The sequence below is a fragment of the Halichoeres trimaculatus genome, unplaced genomic scaffold (genome assembly GCF_033239565.1).
Source record: "Halichoeres trimaculatus isolate MK-OKI-2021-1 unplaced genomic scaffold, fHalTri1.1 fHalTri1_scaffold_23, whole genome shotgun sequence".
Lineage (NCBI taxonomy): Eukaryota > Metazoa > Chordata > Actinopteri > Labriformes > Labridae > Halichoeres > Halichoeres trimaculatus.
The window spans coordinates 13,493,495-13,519,139 of NW_027437201.1; the positions used below are offsets into that span (position 1 = coordinate 13,493,495).

The following is a 25,645-nucleotide window of genomic DNA, read 5'->3' on the forward strand; positions in this document are numbered from 1 at the left end:
TCCTTTGTTATGAACAGTTCCTGGAGATGTTTTTTTGTCAATAAATCAAATGTAAATTCAAAGCTTCAATAAACTGAGAGCATATTCTTAATTTCTTCTCGAGCGTTGATACAGATTTAGGGAATCACAGATCCATACGTTCAAATCTTTATTAAGTGCAATAGAATTGACAAAAGTAACAATGTAGAAAAGAGAAATTGATAAATGTTTATCAAAAGTTGAAGAATACTTAACTGAGAGTGCTTTTGGTGTGAAGTTTGCCCGTTCAACCCCATCGGACTTTCTGACAGAGACTCAACAAGAAGTGGACCCAGAATACAGTAGAGCTTGCATGAGAGCAAATACAATCTTTCTGTCTTTGTACACTATTTTTAAAGATTATCAGGAGTGTAAATTAATCTACTCAGAGTGAAAATACTGAGGACTACTTGAAACAGTGTTAACCAGAATTTGGAGAATAAAACCACTTCTGACATGGAACAGATCTTTGATCATCAGCGCGTGTTTTCTGTGAGATTATGCATCCGTGTCAGAATAAAACACCTCCTGTGTATTTGGCATTAAATCTAATGTCAATCTGCTGAAGTAATAATCTTACAAAGTATTAAATATGCTTAAAAACACTGACAACACTTTCATATAATACAAAACTATGAACAAAACTCCCAAATACACCACTTTTAAAATCTTGATCGCTCAGGATTAAATTGATAAACCTCTTAAAACATTTACAGAAACCAGAATCCAATCTCTCCTGCAGGTTTAACCTGAACTAGTGAAAGTCTTCACACAGAGACGGATCTCTCTTACAGACAGGTGGAGGATGGGAGACAAAGGCAAAGGTCACTTTGGATTACTCAGATTACTGCTCCGTGCAGGCTCGACTTAAAGCCTGAGTGTGTTTCCAGATCCTAACCAAGAGAGGGAGCAGAGAGCAACACAACATGATATGCTTAGTGGAAAAAAAACAGGATGATATACAACAAAAAAAAGAAATATAATTAGTGAAATAAACTTTCGGTGTAAGCCACCTGTCTGTTTGTAACAGACAGGACGAAGCCGCCTTCTCTCCCTCTATCATTTAGTCATTAATTTGGTCTCATAAAACATGCAGTGATTGTGTTTGAGCTCTCTGAAGCCGACTCTTCTAAAAGAGGATTTCAGATATGATTCAATGTCAGTCATGTTGGACCTTTTTGGTTCAGTTTCGTCACATTTATGATTCATAAAACATCTTCTTTGTGACGGTGGCTCCACCAGTGACGCTCCTCTGAACCACCTCCTTGGTGATCTGACGTGTCACCATGCCGCTGGTCTCTGTGCGCTGCGAGGTCATCATCATCCCGTCTGTTAGACAAGAGGAGAGGGTTTTAATGTTAGATCATTTTTCGGATCAGGAGAAATGATGAATGAAAGAGGTGCTGGGTTTATACCTGAGAAGAATGAGTCGAACATGGGGTCATTGGATTGCAGCGGCAACTGGGAAATGTTTTCCAGCTGCATCGACTGCATGTTGTACTGAGACATGGCACCTGTGCATCAGAAAGGAAAAATATCAGTCCACTGGTTTGTGCATGAGCGTTAGACATAAAGAGAAAGTGACTGGACAGCTGAACAGAAGAGAAAAACAGTGAAAATCAAACAGAAATCATTCTCAGATCAAATTAGAAATCTTGAAATTTAGTTTTACAGTTAAATGAGTAAAGAATTATCTTTTTAATTCTTCTCCTGATTCTCTTCTGTTTCTTTTCTGATGTATGATCAAAGAACATGTAGGAAAACAGCTTTGAGTGTTAAAATGTTTATAAACTTCACTTTTTCATGTGAGCTTTGTTTAAAATCAAGAAAAAAAAAGGTTGGAAAAAGTTGTGAAAGTAGATTTTCTACAATAACTTTTATGCCTTTGGCTTGGTGTTTTGAAGCCTCTAGTGGCCAAAAGGAGTATTACAAAAACAATACATCAACCATATTCTCCCAGTGTCATGTTTTTGAACTTAACGAGTTACAAAGTTTCTTCCTGCTCTTTTAGTTCAACCAGTGTTGAAGTTCAGAGTCTTATTTTCATAAAAAGAAGAAAGAAGAGTTCCTCCCACCTGCATCCTGAGACTCAATGGTGATGATTCCCTCCCTCTCCGGACCAAAGCCCTGCGTGGTTCGAGCCTGGACTTTGAATTTGTAGGGGACGTTCTCGGTCAAGTTTGGGACAGTCAGACTGGTCTCATTGCTGTCCCCATTCACCTGGAAGGTGCGTAAGTCTCCTAAAGGATGTGAGAAACAGGTTGAGCTCAAGTTTTAAAGAAGAAGAAAAAAAAAACATTTTTCCTTCCAAAGACTTACCTCCACTATGCAGCTGCTCGCAGGTGACGACATATCCCAGGATGTCTCCGTTTGGCTTGCGAGGTTTCTCCCAGCTCAGCTGCAGAGAGTCTGGACTCAAGGCGGTGAAGACCAGGGGGCCTGGGGCGCTTGGGGTGCTCAGGGTGAACGGGGAGCCTAAAGAGAAATAGGACAAACACTGAGTCACACTAGAGGGGCGCTGCACCGTCATTATGCCTCTGGGTTAATCCATGCTGTGACAGCAGAGTCAGCAGAATCGGTACCTGGCATGGGGCTGAGAGGACTCTTGGGGTCGACAGCAGACTCGATAGTGATGACCCCCTCCCTTTCCGGGCCCCAGCCCTCCTGGCTCTGAGCCTTCACCTTAAATAGGTAGGAGTGATTTGGCAGCAGGTCCTGGATGATCACAGAGTTCTCTGCAGGGTTGCTCACATTAATACGCTTTGGCTCGCCTAGAAGGGAGGACAATAGATTACAATGAAGCAGTTTATACATCAGTGATTGCATGGAGAGCAACAAAAAGTGCAGGGATAGTTTACCTCCACTGAGCAGCTGGTAGAGGACGCTGTAGCCCAGGATGTCTTTCTCGCAGTGCGGCTCCTGCCAGCTGACCTTGAGGGCAGTGGGACCCAGAGCAGAAAACACCAGTCTGCTGGGGGTGTCTGGAACACCTGGAGAAAGTCTTGCATCTAACAGGTGACACACAGATCAAGGATTAAAACTTATTTCACAGCAAAGAGTCGATCAGAGCGGGAGAAAAACTCAGAGGGCAGGAATAAAGGGGGCAGAGAGGGAGTGCGTTATGCCTTGAACCCAGCAGACAAATCCTGTGCCTTCATGCTGTGACGCTGCAGACTTACCCTGGAGCACCCTGTCCAGATTAAACAGAGCTTCATTGACATCTGGAGACAGGTTCCTGGTCCGTGGACTCAGAGACATGCCGTAGCTGAACTGGCTCTGAGAGCTGCTCTGCATCCCAGTGTAGCCGAAACCACCTGATGGCGTATCGAGCAGGAGGAGGAAGGGTTGGTAAGGATGGGAGGTACAGGAAGCGATAACAGAGGCAGAGTGACAGAGAAAGGGAGTGGGGGCAGGTTGGGAGAAACAGGGATAGTCAGCCTAGCTCCTGCAAAGTCAGTGCTGCACAGCCAAGAGCCCCGAACCCTGCTGTCCAAGCCTTTGGCCTCATGCGCTTTCAGAGTTCCTCGTAAACATTGCAATCCAAAGTGAAATCTTTCTTCAGCTAGAAAGACAGCGCTACCTCTGTTTGACTTTGGAATAGATGCAAACCACTGCTGAGGTCTGAAGCTTACCAGGACTTTGCAGCTTGGCTGACAGATCTCCCATGACGATAGAGTCACGGATGTTTTCATCTGTGTATCCTCTGTTCTCTGAGCGCTTCCTCATGATCACCTCTGTCGTGTGGAGTCCTCCTCCTCCTCCTCCGATGAATTCCTGCCTACGAGTTCCTCCTTCAGGACAGAGGAAAGAAGTCAGAACAATTTATATCTCGACATAATATGTTAAATATTCCCTCTTTCACCACTCTTTCTAACCTGGTCCGGTCATGTATGTGGTGGTTGTTTCTGTGGTGTAGGTGCCTCCTGCCCCTCCTCTGTAGTTTGAGCTCAGAGTGGACATGGGAGAGGATGATGCTGACAGGTTGCGTGTCCCTGAGCCACCAGGGAAAAGGAAGCTCTGATCCCACTTCCCATTCAGGTTGTAATCTGTGGAGTGACACAGGAGGAAGCACAAGAGTCTGTTAACAGACTGAGTGAAGACAGGATCAGCAGATTTTGGACATTAATTGGAGCTAGAGAGTGCGAGTGATGTCAAGCACCCCAAAACCAGGCTCAGCCAGTCTACAAAGGAAGCAGCGGCAGATTAATGTAAAAACTTGAGACAAAGCAACAGTTATTTACACAGCGGCTTGGCCTCCAGTGTGGCTAAAACTCGTTTTTACATTTAGCAGAAGTAAAATCTTAAAAGCCGTAAACAGAGCTAAACGACTGGGAATAAATTTGAAACTGTCCTCATAGAGGCTCTGCAGCCTGCAAAGGAACAATAATTTAGGAGATATCAACATACATTAAAAATAATCAATAGCTGTACATAGAGATGGATTTCCCTGCAGAGATGAGACTGTATTTAATTAGACCGACATCAGACATCATTTCTGGGATGGAGAGCGCACAGACAGAGACAGGCACCTAGGAAAGCCTGCCCCCGATCATCAACTACAGGACGGGCAGTTGATGCCTGGGCTCCTCTCTGGCAGAATAGATGGAATAGCTGCAAACTAGGGGCAGGTGGATAAGGACTGAAGCCCAAAGTTGAATGATTAGACAAATGTTGATACGTCTGTTGGATCAATCACGAAGACAGAGAGAGGCGCTGGTTGCCTTGCCGGGCACCTGACTAGCCGTGCAAAATAGCTTGCATGCTCGCTCCCTGTCTGCCTAACTGCTGCTCTGATGGAGATGTCTTCACCTGTCAGGTGTGATTTGGTGTAGGACTCATCTGAGCTGGCCTCTGTGTCTGTGCTGAGCCGGTATGGGATGAGGTCCACCCGGTTTTTCCATGACACCTTACGGAGATCCAGGTTGGACCCCACCAACTTGACATGATTCCAGCCTTGTGTGTGTGGGGGGGTTGTGGGGAAAAGCAAGCAAGCCAAGGATAGATAGGTAGTGAAGGAGTGTCACGGTTTGGTTTCTCTTCACATTACTTCACAATAAAAGCTCCTCTAAACAGTTCTGGATGAATTGTTAAATTAATCATTTGAAAAATATGTGCACTGGAAAAAGATATGACTGGTTTTTCAGCCGTTCCCATCCAGAGAGAAACTTGTCTGAATGTCAGCTTGCTCAGTGGACAGTGTATTGTCCAAATCATATTTTACTCCCCTTGCCTTGTCAGGTACCGGAGCATTTTGCTTGGATGGTGGGCTCAGCGAACGGTTGTGAAGCTGGACAGCAGCACATAAAAGCACAAAGAGCTAAAGTTTGAAGATAAATTTGGATGAGGATGAGGTTATTATGCACTGGTTTCAGTTTGGTGCACTGCTAAACGACCAACAAACATGATTTACATCTTTCAAACCAAAGGATGACTTTCTGATAACTTAACGGGAGGGCATGTTATAACTTTGTTAATTGTATTAGTTAAATGATAGTTGTAGACTAGTTCGGTATCTGTTAATGTTGAACAATTAGGCATTTGTTTTTATAAACCAAACATCGAACAAAACTTGAACAGCTCACTCCTCTTACCACTTCTTCTCCCTGCCCTTTTTATGAATATTTTTGCACTGATAAAGAGTTGTATTTTAGCTTTGTTGTACAGTGTACAATGACTATAAAAGTATATTCATGAAATAATAACATGTTTATTTTGTTACATGTTTGAACTTAAAAAGTCTACTTTCAGAGTGCAGGGGTGAGGATTAAGTTGCATCAGTGAAAAAGATGGGAGTTGACAGTATTTTCTCATCAGATTTATGTCACAGAAGTCAAATTGTCTTTAGAGAAGAACTGATGAAGAGTGGAGGATGACAGCAGAGCTAATAAGAAAAAGCTTTGTGGTTTGGAAACGTAAAGTGCTTCTGTTGCAGATATCTGTGGATGCATTGAAAGCAGTTTTTTGTTTTTGCTGCCTGGAGAAAAAATGTCGCCCACGATGAAATCGATTTTAAATTTGCCATGACAATGCCCGCCCTGAGCTTCAGTACGCTTCCATATCTTTGTTAATGAGGCAGAGTAATCATGCCAGAGGAGGATTAGTAAGAGTCAGACACAAGTAGAAGAGATCTAATTCTGAGACTTCCATGAGAAGTCACCTCTGCTGGGTAAAATCCTGCAGATCTGACTAATATTTCATCATGTGCTCCCTCCAGAATTCAACACTACAAGAACAAAGCGCCATGCTTGGGAGCACTGATAATGAGGACTGACATAATTGGATCCACATTAATCTGGTAGTCTGGCAGTCAGATGCAGCATCTTTCCAGAGCCAGAAACTCATTGGAATAGAGCTCTACCACAAAGAGATCACAATGTCAGCTGTTGGGAGTAGCTTGTGGTTTTGGCTCTGGGTACCCACCATCACCAGAGACGCTGGGTGTCTTGGAGCCTGCAGGGGACTTCAGCACCTCATTGCTGTACATCAGGTAACCATCATACTCATCTCCTGCTTCCGCATCCACAATGGGGATGTCTGGGATGATGGGAACTAAAGACGGAGAGAAAATGAAGTAAATATCTCTTTGGGACACAGGTGGAGTGAGGTGAAGTGTTAATTCTCAGACTTACTGGACAGAGGTCTGGTGGGCTGCGATGCCAGGTTGATAGTGGCATCCCTGAAGGGTCCCCAGCCCACGCTGTTCTTTGCTCGTACTTTGTATTGGTATGTCTGGGCATTCTGGAGGTTCTCAATCAGCAGCATCCTCTTTTTGGGATTGTCAATCTTGACTTTCTTAGCAGCTCCCACTGGCTCTGTGAGGGGAGTATGATTAAAGAAGTGATGAAAATTACATACGACACATCTTCATGTGGAACATCCTGTTTAAGGTTTAGACTCCGTCTCTTACTCAAGTCATCATCGATGGGCGTGTAGATGACCTCATAAGCAGTAATGTTGCCGTTGGTCTCTGCAGGCTCTGCCCAGCTGACCTGAGTGACAGTGGGACTGATGACGTTGAAGGCGAGACGTCCAGGTTCACCGGGCACTGAGAGAAAACAGGATGGGATGTTTTCTGAGTTCAACCTCAGCAACACGTTTCCAAATATACATAAACCATACAGTAGTTTTCAAAACAAGTGCTAACATGATTCTGTTTGCTATATCTAACCTTGTATTTGATCATTTGCAGTCAAATAACGAGGTAAATTATGATGTCTCAATTTACTAGTTTTTCTAACACACTTTGACTTTATACTGATTCAAATGTCACCGTTTTACTCACCACCATACAACTACAGCTAAAATTACAAATCAGAGGAAGAACACAACAAATTGAAACTAAAGAAATTACCATCCTCCAGTGTCTGACAGGGAATGATTTCTGTGTACTGCCCGTCTCCTAAGGCGTTGTAGCCACACACTCGCATCTCATAGTCACAATATGGGTACAGGTTAGTCAAATCAGCTTGAGGAGTCTTCACATCTATGACCTCAGCATCTTTCTCTGGGTCGCCGTAGATCCAGTATTTGACCTTAAATGCACGAGAAAGCAAAAGATACAGCATGTGAGAAACAGCTGGCCTTCAGTGAACACAACTTGAAGCCAGCCACAGTGTGGTTTTGAAGTACCTTGTAGCCCTTGGGGTTTCCAGGTAGTGGGTCCCAGTTGAGTCGGATGTTTCTGGGTCCGGTTGCCTGGGCCTTGGGATTACCTGGGGAGAAGAGGCGACCACCTGGGGAGGTGACTGGCCTGGAATTGCCTAATATCATTTGGGCTCTCTCTGGACCTGCAGGAAGGAAATAAAGGTCACAGGTTGAAACAAACGTTAACAACACACTGTACTTGTGTATTTCAAAGGTAACGCTAATATTTTATTCACTTTGTTTGTATTTTTGGAATCTCATGTTATCTTTGGTGTGATGATTTTGAAAGGATGACTCTCACCATCAGAAATATTGAGAACTGTGGTCTTCCTTTCTCCAAGAGAAGTGCCGGGACTTGGCTGAAGGAGCTCCAGGGTGAGGTTGTCAGGTCTTTTTGTTCCAAAGGTCTTTGGGTCAATCACTATATTCTTCTCTTTCTCTCCAGGATCGAAATTAAGCATGCCTCCTATCATATCATAAGGCTGGCCCTTCTTGGTGCGCCATGCTACTGATAGAGGTTTTTCCAGGTTGCGAGTGCGGACGACGGGTATGTTGTAGGTTGGGTCAGATGAAGTGAAGCTGTGGGTGCCTTTTTTGAACGCTACCACACCAGCATCTAAGATGAGGCAATAAAGGAGAGGAAATGTCAGAAATCAGCTTCAGCAAATAACAACTAGTAAAAAATCAGCTATGAAATGTCGCTTGTGTCTGTTACCTGGTGGGTCTGCGATGGTGACAGTCGTTCTCGGGTAGCGTCCCAGCCGGGACCCCCGTCGTGGGTCACTGAGATCCATTACAAACTGCTTAATCTGTTTGTCTTCCAACAGGCCATCTTTCATCCCTAGCTCCAGCAGAGGAACAGGCACGATTTTCTCGGTCTCACCGGGGCTATAGTTCAGGTCTCCTTCCACTTTTATATAATCCTGAAACATGAAACATGTAAGGAACAGGGTCCAACAACAGGCCTATGCCTCACATATTTGCCTCAAATGTCTAACTCAATGGGAACATCCTCATCAGTCTTGGACTAAATTAAATTATGTTTGTAAGAAGCGTAAAAGTTTTCAAAGCAAAGTGTTGGTAACAGTGCTCCTGGAGTTAGTGAGGGCAGTGCATTCACTTACTTTCTTGTCCTTGGCTGTGAGGTCTGAAGTACGATAGGAGACCTGAGCGTTACCGTCCTCGATGATTTCTCTGCTGATTGGAATGTTGGCCACCTTATCCAGCCTGCTGTAAGTGTAGGCCGGCTGAAGGAAGGAGAAGATACTGGCAGCTGGAGGGAGGGGACAATCCGTTAGACAGTGAAAGTTAACAAGTCCCCCCGCAACCTCACGCCCTATTTCCTGCACCATCCACTGTCCTGTCCTCTGGTTAAAGGCAAAAAAGCCTGAAAATATAACTTAAAAAAAGATTGGATTCTTGATCAGCCAAGCTAAGACTTGAAACCAGTCTGTGCTGTTCTGTCCATACTGCAGCCACTATATAATTTGGCTGGAAAGCTTGAAGAGACTTCAAACTAGCCAGTACAACAGGAGCTGTGGTGATTCGAATATTGACTTGAGTTCATACACAAAGCTTGAGGATTTTTTCAAGAGTAAAGAAATCCAGAGAAATCCAAAATGTCTCACCTTGATCTTTGATGATGGTAATCTTGACAGAGGGTTTTCCAATCTCAGCGATTCCCAGCGGCACATCCACAGCCTCAACCAGCAGCTGTTTCTTGTCATCATCTTCAGGCTTGGCAAAGTGGGGCACGTAAACATCGATTGACTCCACACCTTCTTGGAACTCAATGGCGCCCGCAGCCTCTGCAGAGAAAAGTGGATTGAAGCACAGAAACTGGGGGTGAGTGATACAGAAAGGAATCCTCAGCTGAACATCAGAACGGGATGGATAACACACACCTCTGTCTGTGGCCACAGTGTAGAAGCCAGGAACCACTTTGAGATTATTGATGTTTCCTGACTGGACGTTTTTTTCTACAAGTTTGACAATATCCGGGTAGTTGCCACGAGGGGCAGTTAGTACGGTGTCCACAATGGCATTGTTCTGCCTAAAAAAAGCACAAGAGTTACAGAGAAGTCAAACATGCTTTTAAAGTACTTACAATGTGTTTTTTTTTAGTTGTATCAAGCAGATGTTTACCTCTTTCCAGCATTTTTCTGCATTCTACAAAAAATATAACAAAAAAACAAAAAATTAATTATAAGCAATTCTTTAGCTGTTTTGAAAATAATCAGCGTTATCCTACAAAGGTCAGGATCTAGAGAAGTAGTGTAACATATCCTACCTAAATGAAGTATTTGTCACCTTCTGTGCATGTGGAATCTGCCTGAAGACTTCATTTAGCTGGAGTGAGAAAACAAACAATGCTCAATGACAGTCTTTTTAATGCTATTTAATATATTTCCTGTGAATGTACAAAACACTCACATTTTCAGCCACTTCTTGACGGAGTTGTTCGGCATCTCTGGCATCAGGTCGGGTCAAGCTCTCAGAAAACGCCCTGTTCAGTCGGAGGGAGATCGGGTACTGGACTGCAAGGGGAAAGGGAAACCAGGTTACAGAGCATACACAAAACGAATTCATTGGTTAACAAGAGTCGATCAACTTACTTATCTCTTTAGGGCTGGGCTTTATCAGGTTTGCAGGGTGGCTGGGTGATCGGTGTACGTTGTCCGTCACCTTCCAACGAACCACATCTGTCCCCTTTGGTGGACCGGTCCTGATCATTGGTGTTTCCTGAAACGGTGTGTGAAGGCTAGAGTGGCGGAGCACATGCTCATTTTCTTTGAAGCCAACCATGCGACCTAAAGAGGAGCAACACAGGGTGATGTTATTCTGTGAGGTCCCCGACAGCAGGAGAAGGAAAGGTTCAAACATGATGCAAGTGTCTCACCTTTTCTACAGCAAGGCAGCAGGGCAAGGCAGCTCTGTGTCGAGGGAAGACAGAGAGTGTTGTTTCAGGCTCAAATTAACGGTCAACATGTATGAGTGTAAATTTCTTCGCTGTAATACCTGGCAGCAGGTTTTGCAGGCGGCACAGTATTTCCAGCAGCAGAGAAGCAGGAGTGCCAGCAGCAACAAGAGGAACAGGAGAAGAGGGAGCAACCACAGGAGGCTGGCAGGAGGACAATCTGAGGGTTTATCAGGAAGAGAAGATGAGGTTTGGAATAAAGAAAGATGCTCAAGTCCATAATAAGTGTTAAATATCCCCCATCTTGATACATTAACACACTAGAAAATGTATAGGTTGTTTTATTTGGCTGTTCTGTTTTAAACACAAGAGTTTGGATATTTTTCAAAATAAATTCTCAACCAAAGGAAAATAATGTGATGAATTTATTGTTACTGTCTGCATAACATCTTTATTGTGTTATTCTAAAGGATCCAATTGCTCACAGTAAGACACAGGACTTCAAAAGAGCCAATTAGTTTTGATCAAAGAGACTACATAATGAGACCTGGACATCTGGGTCACTCACCTTTCTTTTTGAGCACCTCAACCAACAAATCTTTAACAGCTGGATCTTTAGAGTTCTCAGCAGTGTAGTGGTATGTACAGTCGTCATCCTCATCACGGAAACTGCAGGAATCCAGCACCTTCTTTGCTGGAAAAGTAAAACACACAGACATACAAACAAAGAAGAGTGACATGAGAATCATGTACATAATATTTAAGCTAACAGCAGTTTTTATTTTTCACGTTATATGCCCCTACCTTCTTTGAGTTCATCCACCATGACAATTTTGAAAGGACACTTATCACACTCCGCTTTGTCTTTCTTCTCTCCCGTCTTCCAGGCCTGACACTGAACACAGGTCCTCGTAGCCTCACACACGCCTAACTGAGCCTAGATATGAGCAAAGAGAGGGGGAGAGATGTTATAAAACTAGATTCAAATGAAGCATTTTGTTTATGTTCTGAGGAGTCACTACATCAAATTGTACTGTATTTCCACAAACCTGGAAATTGGGCTCACAGAATGGCGTCATCTCAATCCCAGTGTCTGTACACTCGCAGCGGCCACAGACACATTTCCCTCGCCCGTTGCAAACACCCTGGTGCAGTCAAAAAATCAGAGTCAGGTATGGAAAGAAGCATAATGAGATATGATAAAACAACCCACAGAGTAAATGTACTCACGCCTTTAGTGTCCAGACAGGTTTGGTTGCTCTTTGAGCACTCACAAGCATTGCCCTCCCAGCCCTCTGTACACGCACAGCGACCCATCACGCAGGACCCACGGTCTGAAGACAGAACAAAGACTCTGGATTAACTTTTTCTCCTGTTTACTTTTACTTCTGATGTGTGCACAGCAAATGGTGTCAAAGCGTATGATATCGTGCTGTATCCTCAGATAAAAGTCCCACTGATTCTGCACGGATGGTAAAATCATCCCAGTGGCCTGTCACTGTTTGCAGCCATGTTTGTGGGTTGTGAGTGAGGCTTATTGTATAATCTGCATAATGTGTCACCCTGACGCTATGGGAGCTTCCCCCTTTGAGTGGGCAACGTGAATTAGATGTTGTCTGTTGGTCTCTTTGCACAGGTTTAACAGGTACAACTGTGAAATCCCTTTGCAAATCAAGCCTTGACTGTCAAACATAGATGTGATGTTTTCTAGCTTTCTGAGTTCAGGTTTGTGTCCAACTCAGCATCCAGAAACTGTCATACCATTGCAGAGGAATCCTCCGTATCGCTGACACTGGGTCTTATCATACTGACAGTAGGGTCCTTCATACTTTTCTGGGTTGTAGCACACACAGACTCCACACTCGGTGCAGTCTCCACGACCTGAGCACGGTTCGGTTGAGCCGGGAGCTATACACTGGCTGCTGTCCTGACCCCTTGCACTTGATGAGCAGTTACAAAATGTGCTCAGCCTGAAGAAGACACATGGAAAATATAAGATTCAGTCATCCTGTCACCTCACAGGAGTGTTGAGACATGACTGAAAACTCACCAGCCTTGGTAGCACTCGCACCTCCCACACACCAAGTCTCCGTTGCCGTAGCACCTCGGTGCATTACGGATTCTTGTCTTGAGGAAAAAGGTCAAAATGATAAATCTCTCACATCAATCTTTAATCAGACTTTTTTCATGCTTCACCATCAATCTTTAAATCTACCTTTTCACAATCGCAGACTGGACATAAAACTGAAGCCTTCACATTAACAGCAGCGTTAAAGGTTGTTGGTTTGACCCTCATCGTTCCCTCCTTCTGGTTCTGATCCAGGTTACAGATAGGCTCGTCCTCGACCTGTCTGTTGGCTTTGACCTGCATCTTGAATTTGCCCTGAAAAACACACACACACACAGACAGACACACACACACGCACAATAAGCATGTTTGAACCAAGAAGACAAAGACATTTTCACGTCACCTTCTTCTCTTTGAAGGAATAAATGAAGGCATAATGGTTATATTCTGTAAAGATACAGTAACAACTATCAGCTTAAAAAAACTGTCAACTCTCCTTCGTTTAATCAGTCACATTATGTTTGATTTGTACTCACTATAGCCCCAGGCTTGAAATCAAAGGCCCCGTATTCTGCAATACTCCCACTGGTACTCAGGAACTGTGTTGTGAAAGCTTTCGGTCGGTCCTCGGCCTGGATGCTCATCTTAGATCGAATACTCTGAAGAAATAGAGAAATAAAGGTATGCATCGCTGCTGCAACAAACCAAAAATTGTCTCCCTCGAGGTAAATGAGGAGTTTATGTCTTACTTCAAAGGCAGTCTCCATGACTTGAAGGATGTTGGATGAGTCTTCTTGCAGCAGACCGACCTCAGCAATTGGAAAATACTCTTTGAGTTTCTGCACAGTGAAGAACATACATTACAAAGCAGAAACAAAACTATGATCTGCAACTTGAGAAGTGAAGGGTGGAAGCTCACAAACCTGATAGTACAGGAAAGAGTGGTTGGTGACTGCAAAGATGGGGATGATGTTGTGTTGGCGCAGGATACGGACAAGTGTTGGTATCGAAGGGTAATCTTGTTTGGTATCTTTTGAGTATTTTTCGAGTCCATCCAGGTGGCAGAGCTCGTCGTTCCGGGTTAGGATGCCTGAGAGCACGTTGGCCCCATCGGTCTCATAGTGAAAGGCAGACTCAGTGGAGAAAACCAGGAGATGTGTGCTGTATTGACGCCAGCCAATTTTTTCCTGGAACAGTAGTTAAAACAAAAAAGTGGAGAGTGAAAAAGAAGCTGATTGGAATAAATTAAAGAATCGTTTTTTGAGGCCACCGGAGAATCGAAACTTGACTCACCGTACACACTGCAGCCTGCAATATGGCATCAAATCCTCCCTCAGGAGCATCCAAGTTTCCAGATATGTTCTGCGTCTGAAGCTTACTGTTGAAATCATTCAGGTCTTTGGTCAGCTTGATGACGTTTTGGAAGGAGAAAGGTGGGTCACTGTCGGGCCACGGTCTCTTGAGCCTGAGAAAGAGAAAGATAAGACAATAGATAAAGTTACACGTCTGGATCTTTGCATGTGTTTATAAACGGAACATTTCATAACTTGTCTTTTATGTTCAGTTGCTCTCTTACTTTGATGGTCTCATGTCAGTCTGGGGCTCAATCACTTTATCCACAAACTTTCCAAAGCCAATGGTGTAGTCGTCTGACAGTGTCTCCACCAGCGTAGCTGTAGATAAGACATTCGCAATCAGCAACAAAACAACCATCTGAACAGTCATCACAGCACACTGCTGATGCTAACATGCTCACCGAGCTCTTTGCCCATCCTCTTCAGGTTGTTCAAATCATCAACCATGGAGTTAGAGAAGTCCATAAGAATATAAAGGTCCAAAGGACCTTTTGTTGGAGCAAACACCTCCACATCCACCTCCTTCTCCTCTCCTGGCAGAAAGCTCATGCTCATCAGCTGTGGAGACACTTGAGACTGCTGAATCTTCATGTTGATTTTTTGAGCCTGAGCCACAAACAAACACAGGTTTGGTTAAATTAACAACTTTAAGGTAGAAAAATGATTGAATGTGAGGAAACAGAAAGACAAAAATGATGCAGAATAACCTTTTGTATCTCCAAACTGCTTCGAGCCGTGATGAGTGCCGCACTGCCGCCGCCGCTGCCGCAGCCACGGGCGATGATGTTCTCTTGGAAGTCACAGCGAGGGCCATTAAAGGTCTGAGCAACACACAGTTTGATTAGTGGTTTGGACATTAACTTAAAGAGTCTTGGTTTACTTTTCAAACAAAAAGATAATAATGTTCACATAAGAGTGAGCCAGTCACATTGCACAAAGACAAACGTCTCAATTTCCTTTTGAGCCTGAGAACAAAAGAAATCCCTCCTTTTGTTTTCCGCTCTCACCTCTTCTGCGCAGTAGGCACAGCCCACTCCAGACTGCAGGCACTCTGAGCAGGTCTTCGCTCTGGAGGCAAAGCAGTAGTTCTCTGTGGGGGTGAGAGGGGGGAGCCTTAGAGGGAGTCACAGAGCAGCAACAAAGCAAGAATCCCATCCATGAAACATACCAAGGATATCTGCAATAACTCGTAACAGACTTTGGCTCAACATCTTATTTTTCTGCAGGATCAGATGCTTCCAGGTGCTTCACTCATGGTGGATAAAGATGAGAAACAATCTCATCCTGATTCTGGGTATATGGTAAAATTACATGACGAGAAATTTAGCTTGGAGCTGATCTTTTTACTACAGTAGTGGGAACAACATTAGTGGTGATCTGGCTGCGTTTAGACACAGACTGAAAGATTGAGACAGTGTTTTATCAACCCCAGTATAAATAAAATAAACCTAGACTATAAGAAATGCATGTTTTAGTACTTAAAATACTATATGGAGATGTTTTCATGGCACGAATACACCAAAGGGCAAAAGATGTAGCTGCATGACATCTTGTATAGCATCAGGATGAAATGAATGAGTATTTAATCAGGGTGCAGAAAGGGTGCATTTCTGCTCACATATCACTTTTTTTAATCATATTTTTCTGCTTTTATTTTCATTTTAATTACAAAAACATCACACAATTGTTCAGCATTATAAAAGAAATCCTTTTGACCACCCAGAATTAATGAAACTGCTTCATTTTTGTAGAAGAGACTATGGTAAAAGAATTTAGTTTATGTTGGTTTAATATGCTGAAAATCAGAAACTCTTGCATCACAGAGGTATCTATAAAAGAAAGTGAAGAGAAACAGAAATGTTGCTAGAAAAATGACAAACAAATGTTGTTTGTCAACTCCCTGACCCTTATGTGCCTATTTTTCTCCCATGAAATGTTCACTTCCCTCTTACAATCAGAAACAAGTCCCTCCATCAAAGACGTTAACAGCCATCTAACCCTCTGAGTCTCTTTCATGCTAACACAGGCTTCCTCACCTTCAGCATAACAGCAGGTCAACATGAGGGTGAGAAGCCCGAGCCCCACCGAGAGATGAAACGTCCATCTCCCCATCGCCTTCCTGAAACACAGACACGAGAAAACACATCATGCACAGTTGACGTGCTTATAAATAATCCACTGATGGAGAAGAGAAAGAGAGACTCTTGGCCCTACAGCGATGTTTCTGCAGACTGTGCTGTAACTTGAACCACCTGGACTTTCACTTTTGAATTCTGGAGAAAGTGAGCAAGTGAACAAGCCAAGACTTTCTCCTTACTCTCATTTCAGTTTGTGGAAAGAGAAGGAACAATAACCAAACTCAATACACATTTCCTCTGTTATAATCACTTTAAAGCTGCCTACATTTATTTGACTGTGCTTATCTATTCACCCAACACTTGTGAATATCTATGCTGTACTTTATTCAAACTCCAAAACATGATAGAGGGAAAACTGACATTTTATTGTCTGATAAAAATGTGTAAATTATGTCTGAAACTGCTTTCTAAAGAAGAAAAAGGGACACATTATGTATGATTTTCTGTTGTTTTCAGTCTCAAACACACTAGTATCAATATCTCTCAGAATCTCAGTTTTGTGTTTTATTATACAAAAGGAATTCCTAATTTAAGATTTGATCTTTAATTTTTAATGCAAATATTTATCAAACCCTTGACTGTAATGTGCGGGAGCTTTCATCCAGATTCAGCTATTTGACAGTGAAAATTCAGACTTTTAAATACATCTGACATTTTGCATTATTAAAAGTAACACAAAACTTTAAAGCAACCTATCTTATGTGTGTATATGTTACAGCATTTGTGCTAAAGCACAACCCTTAAAATGCAGGTGTGTTTCTCCCCTGGCTTTAAATTTGCGTGTTTAGTAATCTGATTAATTTCAGGCAAAGAAAAGCTGCACAGAGCTTGTTGAGGCTTGATGAAATGAGATAGAAGAACCACAACAGGAAGAGTGATTCTGGGTGGGGCCTGGAAAACTCCAGACATCATGCTGCTGCGTGGACCCTCCATAATAAAACTCTTCTTTATAATTGTATGCAGGAATGTTTGATAGGGGACGATCTGATAGACAGGAAGCTCGTCTCCAAAACAGACAGGAGGTGGAAACTGAACAAAGGGCACTATGTGGCATAAAATGTCCCAGTAATTGTCTCAGTGGGCACAAATCTGAACTCTGTCAACACAAAATGATGATTTGTTCTTTGTAGATTTACAACTAGGAGAAGGAATTTCTCCTTGAGGCGAGAGAATGACCTGTCCAAGTTAAAAACACAGGCTGGAAACACATGGGAAAGTCACCTTAGCACATTGCTGTGAACTTGAGCTGAGTACAGGTGTGTGTGCATGAGGTGTCATGTAATAAATCACTGAGCGAGGAAAGGAAAAACAGAGCAGAGCAGACCCTGCCCTGCAAACTTGACCATCACTACAGAGTGAGCTGAAAAAAACAGAATTAAAGTCCCAGAGGAGTTTGCAAGACACTGACAGCAAATTACAGCTCAAGAGGAGCAGAAAATAGATCTGAGTCAGTCATTCAGAGGCTCTGTGGCGCATAACAGAGGGGACATTTTCCCAGAGATCAAAGCTGCGGTTGTCATCTCTTCAGACAACAAAATGCCTACTGGGAGGACATACCGCCACTGGGTGTGGGCCTGACCCTCTTATGACATCATCTGTCAGAGGTTAGGGGGCTTGAGTTGCACCTTCAGGGGTCGTGCTCTGATGCAGGTTCAATCAGAGCCACACACAAGATGGAAAACCCACTCACAAACCAAAGTACCGCAGCAAAACCTGCTGATACATAATCTGCCTAATCTGCAGCTTCTATCTTTGTTCTCACCTGTGCTGCAATGTAATCTGTGCAATCATGCAGAAAACGCCTAAATCAGACCAACAGGAAATAAACACTCAGCTGTGTTCAAATCTACAGTGACATAAATAAAAACTTTACCATCTCTCATAAGGTGATAAACATAAAAAACAGCAGAATAATCCACCAGCTTTGCAGGTGTGAGCAGAAGAACATGTTGCAGAAAACAATGGAACCATTAAGAAATTTATGACTGCATTCATGGAGATTACTGATCAAACAAACCTCTTACTGTGCCCTCGCCCAGTCCAGGTCCAAAAGTCCAACAATAAAGTGAAAAAAAAAAACAATTCCTTTTTGTTTCGTCTGACCTGAGAGTCTGGAAAAGTTTGTATCCACCCGCAGAAAAAAAAGAAGAAAACAAAAACTTCTTCAAGGTTTTGTGTCCCAGGTAAAAAGATCCAAAGATACGGACACACTTTCTGTCCACGTTTCTTCTCCTCACTGCGGTTTCCTTCCTGTACAGTCTGCTCTGGTCAAAGATTGACTTATTTGCCCTCAAACCCGCTTGGGTTGTGTGTGTCTCTGCGCGCGTGTGTGTGTGTGTCTCCGCGTGTGTTATTGCGTGTGTGCTGGAGGAAGATATGAGAGACAGTGAGACTCAGAGCAACTGAGTGAAAACGAGTGAGTGTGCTGTGACTTGATCCCTCCTTTACCCTCAGCGCACATGCACACCCGCCCACATGCACACACACACACACACACACACACACTTATACACTCCCTTTCTCCAGGTGAGTGTCTGTGACGGAGAGTTAACTCCCTTCCTCTACCTTCACGATATCTTCTCCCCACCCTGTCAGAAGTTAAAAGCTCTTCACCTCGGTGTGTGAAGGCCCCCTCCCTGCTGCATTCCACCCGACAGGAGTTCACCTGTGTGGGCTTGAGAGAGGAGAGTCAGGCTCCTCCCTCCGTGGCCTCCTCCCAGGCTCCTGGGAGTGGCACAGAGCAGATCACTGCCTGCAGGCTATGGGAAACAGCTTTGTGACTCTAGTGTTTACACAATCATGTGCTCATAACAGGCACATTTTCTACTCTTCAAATATTTGACATGAACAATTTGATTGCAACACAACTTTTCTCCTTTTCTGGAAGTAAAACCATTTCCTGAGGTCTGGATTTGTGAATAGAGGCCTTCACATTTCATGCTTTTATATGTTTTTACATCAAGTGTGGACAGACGTGACGAGGACCGTAGTTTGCAGAGTGAAAGTGACAATTGTGGTTGAATAAGCACATGATCCCCTCACTCTATCTTTTTCCTTCCCTATCCACTGTCCTATCATTAAAAGAGACATAAAAGTCCCAATGGTTAAACTGTTATAACACAATTTCCTTCAGGATTAATAGAATGAATCTTATCTTATCTTTAAAAACAAAAGTTGGGCACTTTATGCACCAAGACAAGTCATATAAACCTCCCTTTTACCTGCAGAAATCATTTCCTAGGGATGGTGAAGACCATGCAGCAGGGACGGCGCCAGGATTTCAGTTTTGGGTGGGCCAGACAAATTCTGTCTAGGCCTTTAGTTACAAAAGTTTGTAGACCATTAATTTGATTAATTAAAATGACTAACAATGTACTACTACTACTAATAATAATACGTTTCATTCATAGAGTGCTTTTCAAAAACTCAAAAACGTGAGCAAGTTAAAAATAGATAGAAATATAAAAAATAATCAAATAACAGTAAAAAAATAAAATAAAAAAAAGACAAAAACAGTTAAAAGTAAAAAGCAAAGTCAGGATTTCGAGAAGTTAAGTTTGAGAAAATTACTTTGCAACCAGTAACTAATGTTACTATGTAAGGAAACTAACCACAGTAAAATAAAAGGAAGAAAAATCTACTGTCTTTCCTGAAATAATGTTCTGATCCTGCCCACATAAAGCTGAATTTTTCTTGACTCAGTTTTTTTTTAAATAATTTCCCAGCAGGTTAAAACCATGACTCATGACTCTTACAAGGACAGACTCTAACACCAACAAGAAATAAAATTATAAATTAAATGACTTCTTTCAGGTTGCATGTGACGAATCGATTCAAACAGGATGAGGAGAATAAGAAATAAACCAGCCGTAAGAAGTCTGGTGGCAAGACACCCTCATTAAATTAAATCTGATTTGCTCTACAGATGCATCAATAGAGTTTTGGCTCTCTTTTTCCATTTAACACTTAGTTCATATTTTTGGCAAGCCAACATCAAATACTGGAATTCACCAAAGCTTATTTTGATCAGCCTTTGTTGACATATGAACTGTATGATTAGGAAGACAGTTAGTGTCATACAAGATTAACTGGATCATATAACTTGATAAGAGTTGCTTTGGTTGATTGAAAAGTGCTTTGAGATGAAATGACACAACAGGAAGTCAAAGCAGACTTCCTTTTTCTTAATCACTCTTAGAGATGAAGAGTTTATTCCTGGATCATTCCCTGATTTATAATCTCAAAGAGTTCAGGAACTCATGCTGGGAAACTTCAAGTGGATTCAAAAATGTTGTTGTTGAAAAAGTAAAATCTGGATAAATGAATAAGTTGTATTTAAAAACCTGTGCATCAAAGGATAAGTCAGCCTTTTGGGAGCTTGTCTTTCAATATTCCCAAGACTCTCTTATAGCTCCTATAAAGATGCTAAAACCTGTGTTTACATCCTGACTGCATCTGAAAAGATCACTTCTATAATAGGATGCTGGGAGCCTTATATTAGTTTGACTGGATCAGTATTTCAGACATGGCAAGCACTGACGAGAGGCTTCAAACGTAACCCCAGAAACAAACTCATGACGCTGCAGGGATCACACCCATTTTTTTATAATTTATGGGTAAATTCCATTTTAAGTAGTTTGGAGTTTAACTTTAAGTAGTTTAAAGTATAATTAAAACTGATTTTCTATCAGTCTCTGAGTGGATTAAAATCCAGGCAAAGAGAGCTACTCTCAATCACAGCTACAGGACCACACCCCATCACACACCTCAACACTGTACACACACACACACATACACATTGTCAGATTCTTACTAACAGGAAACCTGGGACAAACTTGGGGATTCAAGCAGTTAACATGACTCAGAGGCGTCTCAGCCTTCCCCTCCTGACTGTACATACCACACTGGGCAGCCTGAAAAGAGACATACATAGTTCTGTCCCCAGCAACCAGATCTGGTTTGATACAAAGGCTCACTTCTTTAGAGAAGAACAAAACCTCTGCAGAATCAACTTGTCTGCCCCCCTCCCTGCTCTCCTCTCCTCTCCTCTTGGCTGACACTCTGGCAATGATGCCAGTCAAAACACGGAGGAGGAGGACGAGCTGGAAGGGAGTGTCCCGGAGGCTGTATCACTTTTTAGACGAGTTAAGATTCCATCGAAGCGCAGAGATAAAACATTTCAAGCTCAGTTTGAAACATAAACAAAGAACTACACAGAAACATTGTCTACTGTAAATGAAGGCGAGATGATACTTTTTGATTTAGACAAACTTCCTGTTACAAAATATTATCTTATAAAGAGTGTATTATCCTCTAACACGACAACTGTCTCTATTTAAACTTGTTGATCAGTACAGGTTGGACCTTAAAGCCAGACTGATAACTGATCATTTAACTGATTTAAAGCTCCTGTGAGTAACTTTTAACAAGCAGGATTTTTAGCGCCACCAGCCTAGGTAACTGTATATCTGGTACTTTAAACCTGCTGCAACTACAATTAGGGATGGGTACCTTTCACATTTGAAATGATACGGTACCGATGCCAGGTACCTGGCAGTCGGTACTGGTACTCAACGGTACTAATTTTTGGTACTTTTTGTGTTTATGTAGTTAAAAAATCCATTTGTTTAATATTTTTTTCACAATTTAACAAATTCATGATCTAATACATAACCTTGCAATGCTGTATTCATGTCCAGTTTAGAAAATCACCTACTCCTCCACTCCCTCACAGTCACAAGGATGCATTTAGGTACCGAAACATGGTACCTTTTGGTTTTACATGAATCAGTTCCTGGTACTTATGACAGATATAAGTACCTAATTAAGTACCCATCCCTACAACATAAACAAGCAAACTCAATAAATGTCATTTGATCAATTCTGATATTAATATGTATTAAATATAGAACACATCCTGCATCATCTTTGAAATTCATTAATTATACAATATTATTGCAAAAATAAGAAGAATTAATATCATTAGAAAGCTATAAACATTCTATAAAATGTGATGCTTATTGAGTCCTGTGTATTCGCAAATGGTGCATGCACATCTGATCAGTGTTGAAAATGTTTCAAAGAATGCTGGGGTCAATCACATCTAACATGCAGTCATGTGAGAAAAAAAAGTCAGTTGAAATCTTTGTTGTTCTGTATGGGTCACTATCAGAGAAAAGGTTAAAGTTTGCTGAAGAAAAATCTACCCTCTACCCCGGGAGACCAGAGGCCTCTTTGATTTATAGCCTCCCTCTGGTGAGTGCACTGTGCATTTAAAGTAGAAAACATGACTGATGTGACCTGAAAGCCTTTCTTATAATATTCCCCTAAAGATGAAAAGATGCCACATATGCTTCATTTCTGCATCAAATGTGTGACTAAAGGTGGTACTCACAGAGAAAGGGTTGCTCCCAAAGCGACCTGGACTCATTAGCAGATCAGGGAGAGCAGCACTCCCCTCACAGGCTGCAGATAAACAAAACAATCCACTCAAACAAGTTTACCAGCACAAGTTTTTGGACACTTATAAACTTCCAACAGGAATATTCCCCTCTCCACTGTGAGCTCTCTGTTCAGCACTCCAGACTGAGTCCAGTGGGTCTGAACTCCTCTCCAATTTACATGACAAAAACTGCTCTTTTTGGATCAGTGAGTTCATTCAGGGCACAATGGCGTCACTCTTTTTTTCCATCCAGTAAATCTGCCAGAGTGATGTAGACTACAGCACAGAGGACACCGGCGACGTCTCATTACGCACAGTGACACACTGCTGCAGAACTCAAGCTCAGTGGGACTCAGTAAAAGTTATTTAAGGTGAAAACACAACATGTAGCAAACTTTCTACGGCAGGAATTAGATGTAAATAAAGAGGGGTGACGGGGATAATGTCGTAGCTGGTGACAACTGCTCCAAACTTCGTCAACACCACGACTAGTACTGACAGCTATGCTAGTAATAGCCTAATTAACCACAATTACAAACACTGAACACAAAATCTTTATTGAATTGACTAATAAACTGCTTAGTTCATATCTCAGCTCGACCAGCCCAAACACACGCACCTGCAGGTATAAAAAATGGGTGAATTTCTTTTGAAGTCTTGCGTAAACACCTTCAGTCTTCCTGTGTTACGACAGCGGCTAAACAGAAATATGGATGGAGACTGAGGAGGGAAAGTTTGAAGCTGTTAGGTACAGTTTGTACACAAGGTGTGTCTGAGCAGCACAATGCACGCGCTCACACGAATTCACACCTGCGGGGATGAGGAGCTCGCGAGAGTGAATCATCCCAATAACATTCATCTGAGGACATATATGTTTGTCGTTTACAGCCTATTCGCCATTATAACTTTGTGTTTCACTTTTATACACTGGTGTTTTATTCCCACATCAGTGTGAACGAACTGGGATTAAAATCCATGAAGTTTCTGGAACAAAATGTTTGAGATTATAAGAAAATCCAAACTATAATAAGACCATGTAGAGAAATGTAGAACCTGATTTGCTGAAGTTTCAAGCCCTTTACCAGCTTTGGGTACCTTTGAGTTTGTCATGATGGTCGTTTTATATTGTCAACTAATAATTATGTATTATTTACAACCTCAGACATGCTAAAACTGCTTCAATATCTAGAAACTGAGATTCATTTCACAGGACAAACCCTTAAAAGTGTATTTTCTCATTGTCAAGGAGAACAGAACAATACAAGACATTCAGAGGGTACAACTTCATAACAAAAGCATATAACAGTAGCAATGCAAATAAACCTTAGATGAAGTGTAATCAACAAAAAAAAAAAAGATAAAAAATACTTTTGAAGTGAAGAGGAAAAACAGAAGCATTGAAGGCATTAATTTGTTATAACTGAGAAATCTGAATAGATTATTTTATTTGAATAAATTGAACAGAACCAGGCAGGTATTTGCAAAATTGTACAAAAAGAGTGATCTTAAATAATGTATACATAAACTGGAACAACACTTCTATGATTAACCAAAAGACCTCACGGTTCATTTTCCCCAGTTGGTTAAGTTGTTATTTTGCAATGAGCACCTGAGCATGACATGTCAGGCTGATTTTCTTGGGAAAGGAGGGAAGAAACGTGTCAGGTTACAAGAAGAATGTAAACATTTGTTGGTGTAATGTACCAAATGTTACTGTACAGACACATCGGCCAAATGTGGGTATGATTCAGCTCATGTCAAATGACTCAGGGGTTAGGCCACAACTTGTTCTCAAAAGTTAGATTCGACTTTTGTTCTGTCCTTTATCCCACGAAAAGAAACTTTCATTTTGAGCCAGTCCAACTTCAATAGATGGAAATTTGATGGACAGGTTTTTTGTTTTTTGTAATTTGAAAATCCAAAATCTCTGCAAATGTAAAAAAAGTTTTTTACATTTAAGGTTAAATTTCAAATTTTTGATTTTTTTTTAATGTATGTGTCTATTCAATAATTTCGAGTTCCAGTTCCAGTGACAGTAAAATAGAGGGATGGCTGCTGGCTACATGAATTACATCTAAAAAGTCAGCTTTGTAAACAAGAAGGAATTTTTTTAATGACCCTTCACTCTTGGCCACAACTCAGAGGAACCTTGAACTCTTCTGTCTTAACTTCACCCTGAGCCATGAGTCAGAAGATCATCAACCCATCAGAGCACCCCCAGGATAGAGGTCAGATGTGGAGGCCGAGCATAAGTCACAGGTACACCTGGAGCACACATGCATTCCCAAAGAGAGGAAAACACAGAGGCAGTGTGTGTGTGTGTGTGTGTGTGTGTGTGTGTGGTAGAGCCAAAGGTTTTATAGGCCAGATTCAAGGACTCCGCCTGCAGTCAACAGTTTGGAAATAAAGGGACTCTCCTTTCATTATGAAGTAAAACACAAAGATGTGGAGCTTTGTTTAAAGTGGTAAAACAATCAGGAGCAACACTGAGTCGCACCCACACCTGAGGGAAAAACACCTCACTATTCAGCAATCACTCTGTATTGTATAAAAGTGGAGCCTTTGTTTCTTTCATCTGCTTAAACAAAAAAATTCAAAGTTTCCCTGACCATAGTGTGCTGTAATGGTCCCTCGACATACTGTCAATCATATGTTTTTAACTAGCACCAGTTAATGTTAAGACTCAGCCTCAGGTTGGGGATTTGACAGGCTGTTTTCCCCTCAGGGCAGGGTTTGTCTCTTTACAACCTATTTAGCTCATGTCTGGATTTTACAGTAAAGTTAATGCACAGCTGCTTCCTATTGAGGCAAAAGTCAATGAGTTTTTCCTTGGTCTTTTTATTTCTTGTAAAAATAGTCTAAAAAGACTTAATTTTAGCTACATCTGACTGAAAAGTAGAGAAAAATGCATTAAATCCTTGTAAAGATTAAAAAATATCATTAGCGGATCGGCCTCATTTATTGCATTTATAGCATTATGTACAAGAATTAGATAAAAACACTTGTTTAGGTTTAAGGTTTTTTAGCAGAGAACTAGTGTGTGTAAAGTTTTTTGTAAGTGAC

At 41.9% G+C, this 25,645-nt stretch overlaps 1 protein-coding gene across 2 annotated transcripts; it reads right to left on the reverse strand.

Moving 5' to 3' along the window:
• Window positions 1–69: 69 nt before the first annotated feature.
• itgb4 (integrin, beta 4) lies at window positions 70–22,705 on the reverse strand. 2 transcript variants are annotated; one of them, XM_074663078.1, is made up of 42 exons: window positions 22,535–22,705; window positions 16,039–16,121; window positions 15,010–15,092; window positions 14,710–14,823; window positions 14,404–14,608; window positions 14,224–14,320; window positions 13,941–14,112; window positions 13,571–13,834; window positions 13,397–13,486; window positions 13,184–13,306; window positions 12,795–12,962; window positions 12,630–12,706; window positions 12,341–12,549; window positions 11,810–11,913; window positions 11,629–11,724; window positions 11,384–11,516; window positions 11,148–11,273; window positions 10,681–10,799; window positions 10,562–10,595; window positions 10,278–10,472; window positions 10,096–10,199; window positions 9,953–10,011; window positions 9,808–9,831; window positions 9,567–9,715; window positions 9,291–9,470; window positions 8,787–8,935; window positions 8,378–8,585; window positions 7,964–8,278; window positions 7,648–7,805; window positions 7,370–7,550; window positions 6,926–7,063; window positions 6,648–6,830; window positions 6,439–6,567; window positions 3,894–4,064; window positions 3,651–3,809; window positions 3,198–3,332; window positions 2,877–3,026; window positions 2,601–2,789; window positions 2,338–2,493; window positions 2,094–2,258; window positions 1,434–1,532; window positions 70–1,347 (listed from the first exon to the last, which is right to left on the reverse strand). In XM_074663078.1, exons 2-42 carry the CDS (start codon window positions 16,112–16,114, stop codon window positions 1,217–1,219), a joined length of 5,817 nt encoding a protein of 1,938 aa, XP_074519179.1. In that variant the 5' UTR covers window positions 16,115–16,121; window positions 22,535–22,705; the 3' UTR covers window positions 70–1,216. The 2 variants fall into 2 exon arrangements, with proteins under 2 accessions (XP_074519179.1, XP_074519180.1); XM_074663079.1 differs by lacking the exon at window positions 22,535–22,705 and adding an exon at window positions 18,158–18,260.
• Between the last annotated feature and the right edge of the window lie 2,940 nt (window positions 22,706–25,645).

Bases quoted from the DNA above. Each gene is read 5' to 3' on its own strand.
- itgb4 (XM_074663078.1), bottom strand. From the start codon at position 16,114: ATGGGGAGATGGACGTTTCATCTCTCGGTGGGGCTCGGGCTTCTCACC. The intron at 12,550-12,629 runs GTGAGTTTTCAG...TGTCTTCTTCAG, and splicing joins TGCGAGTGCTACCAAGGCTG to GCTGAGCACATTTTGTAACT. The intron at 8,279-8,377 runs GTAACAGACACA...GCCTCATCTTAG, and splicing joins CACCATCGCAGACCCACCAG to ATGCTGGTGTGGTAGCGTTC.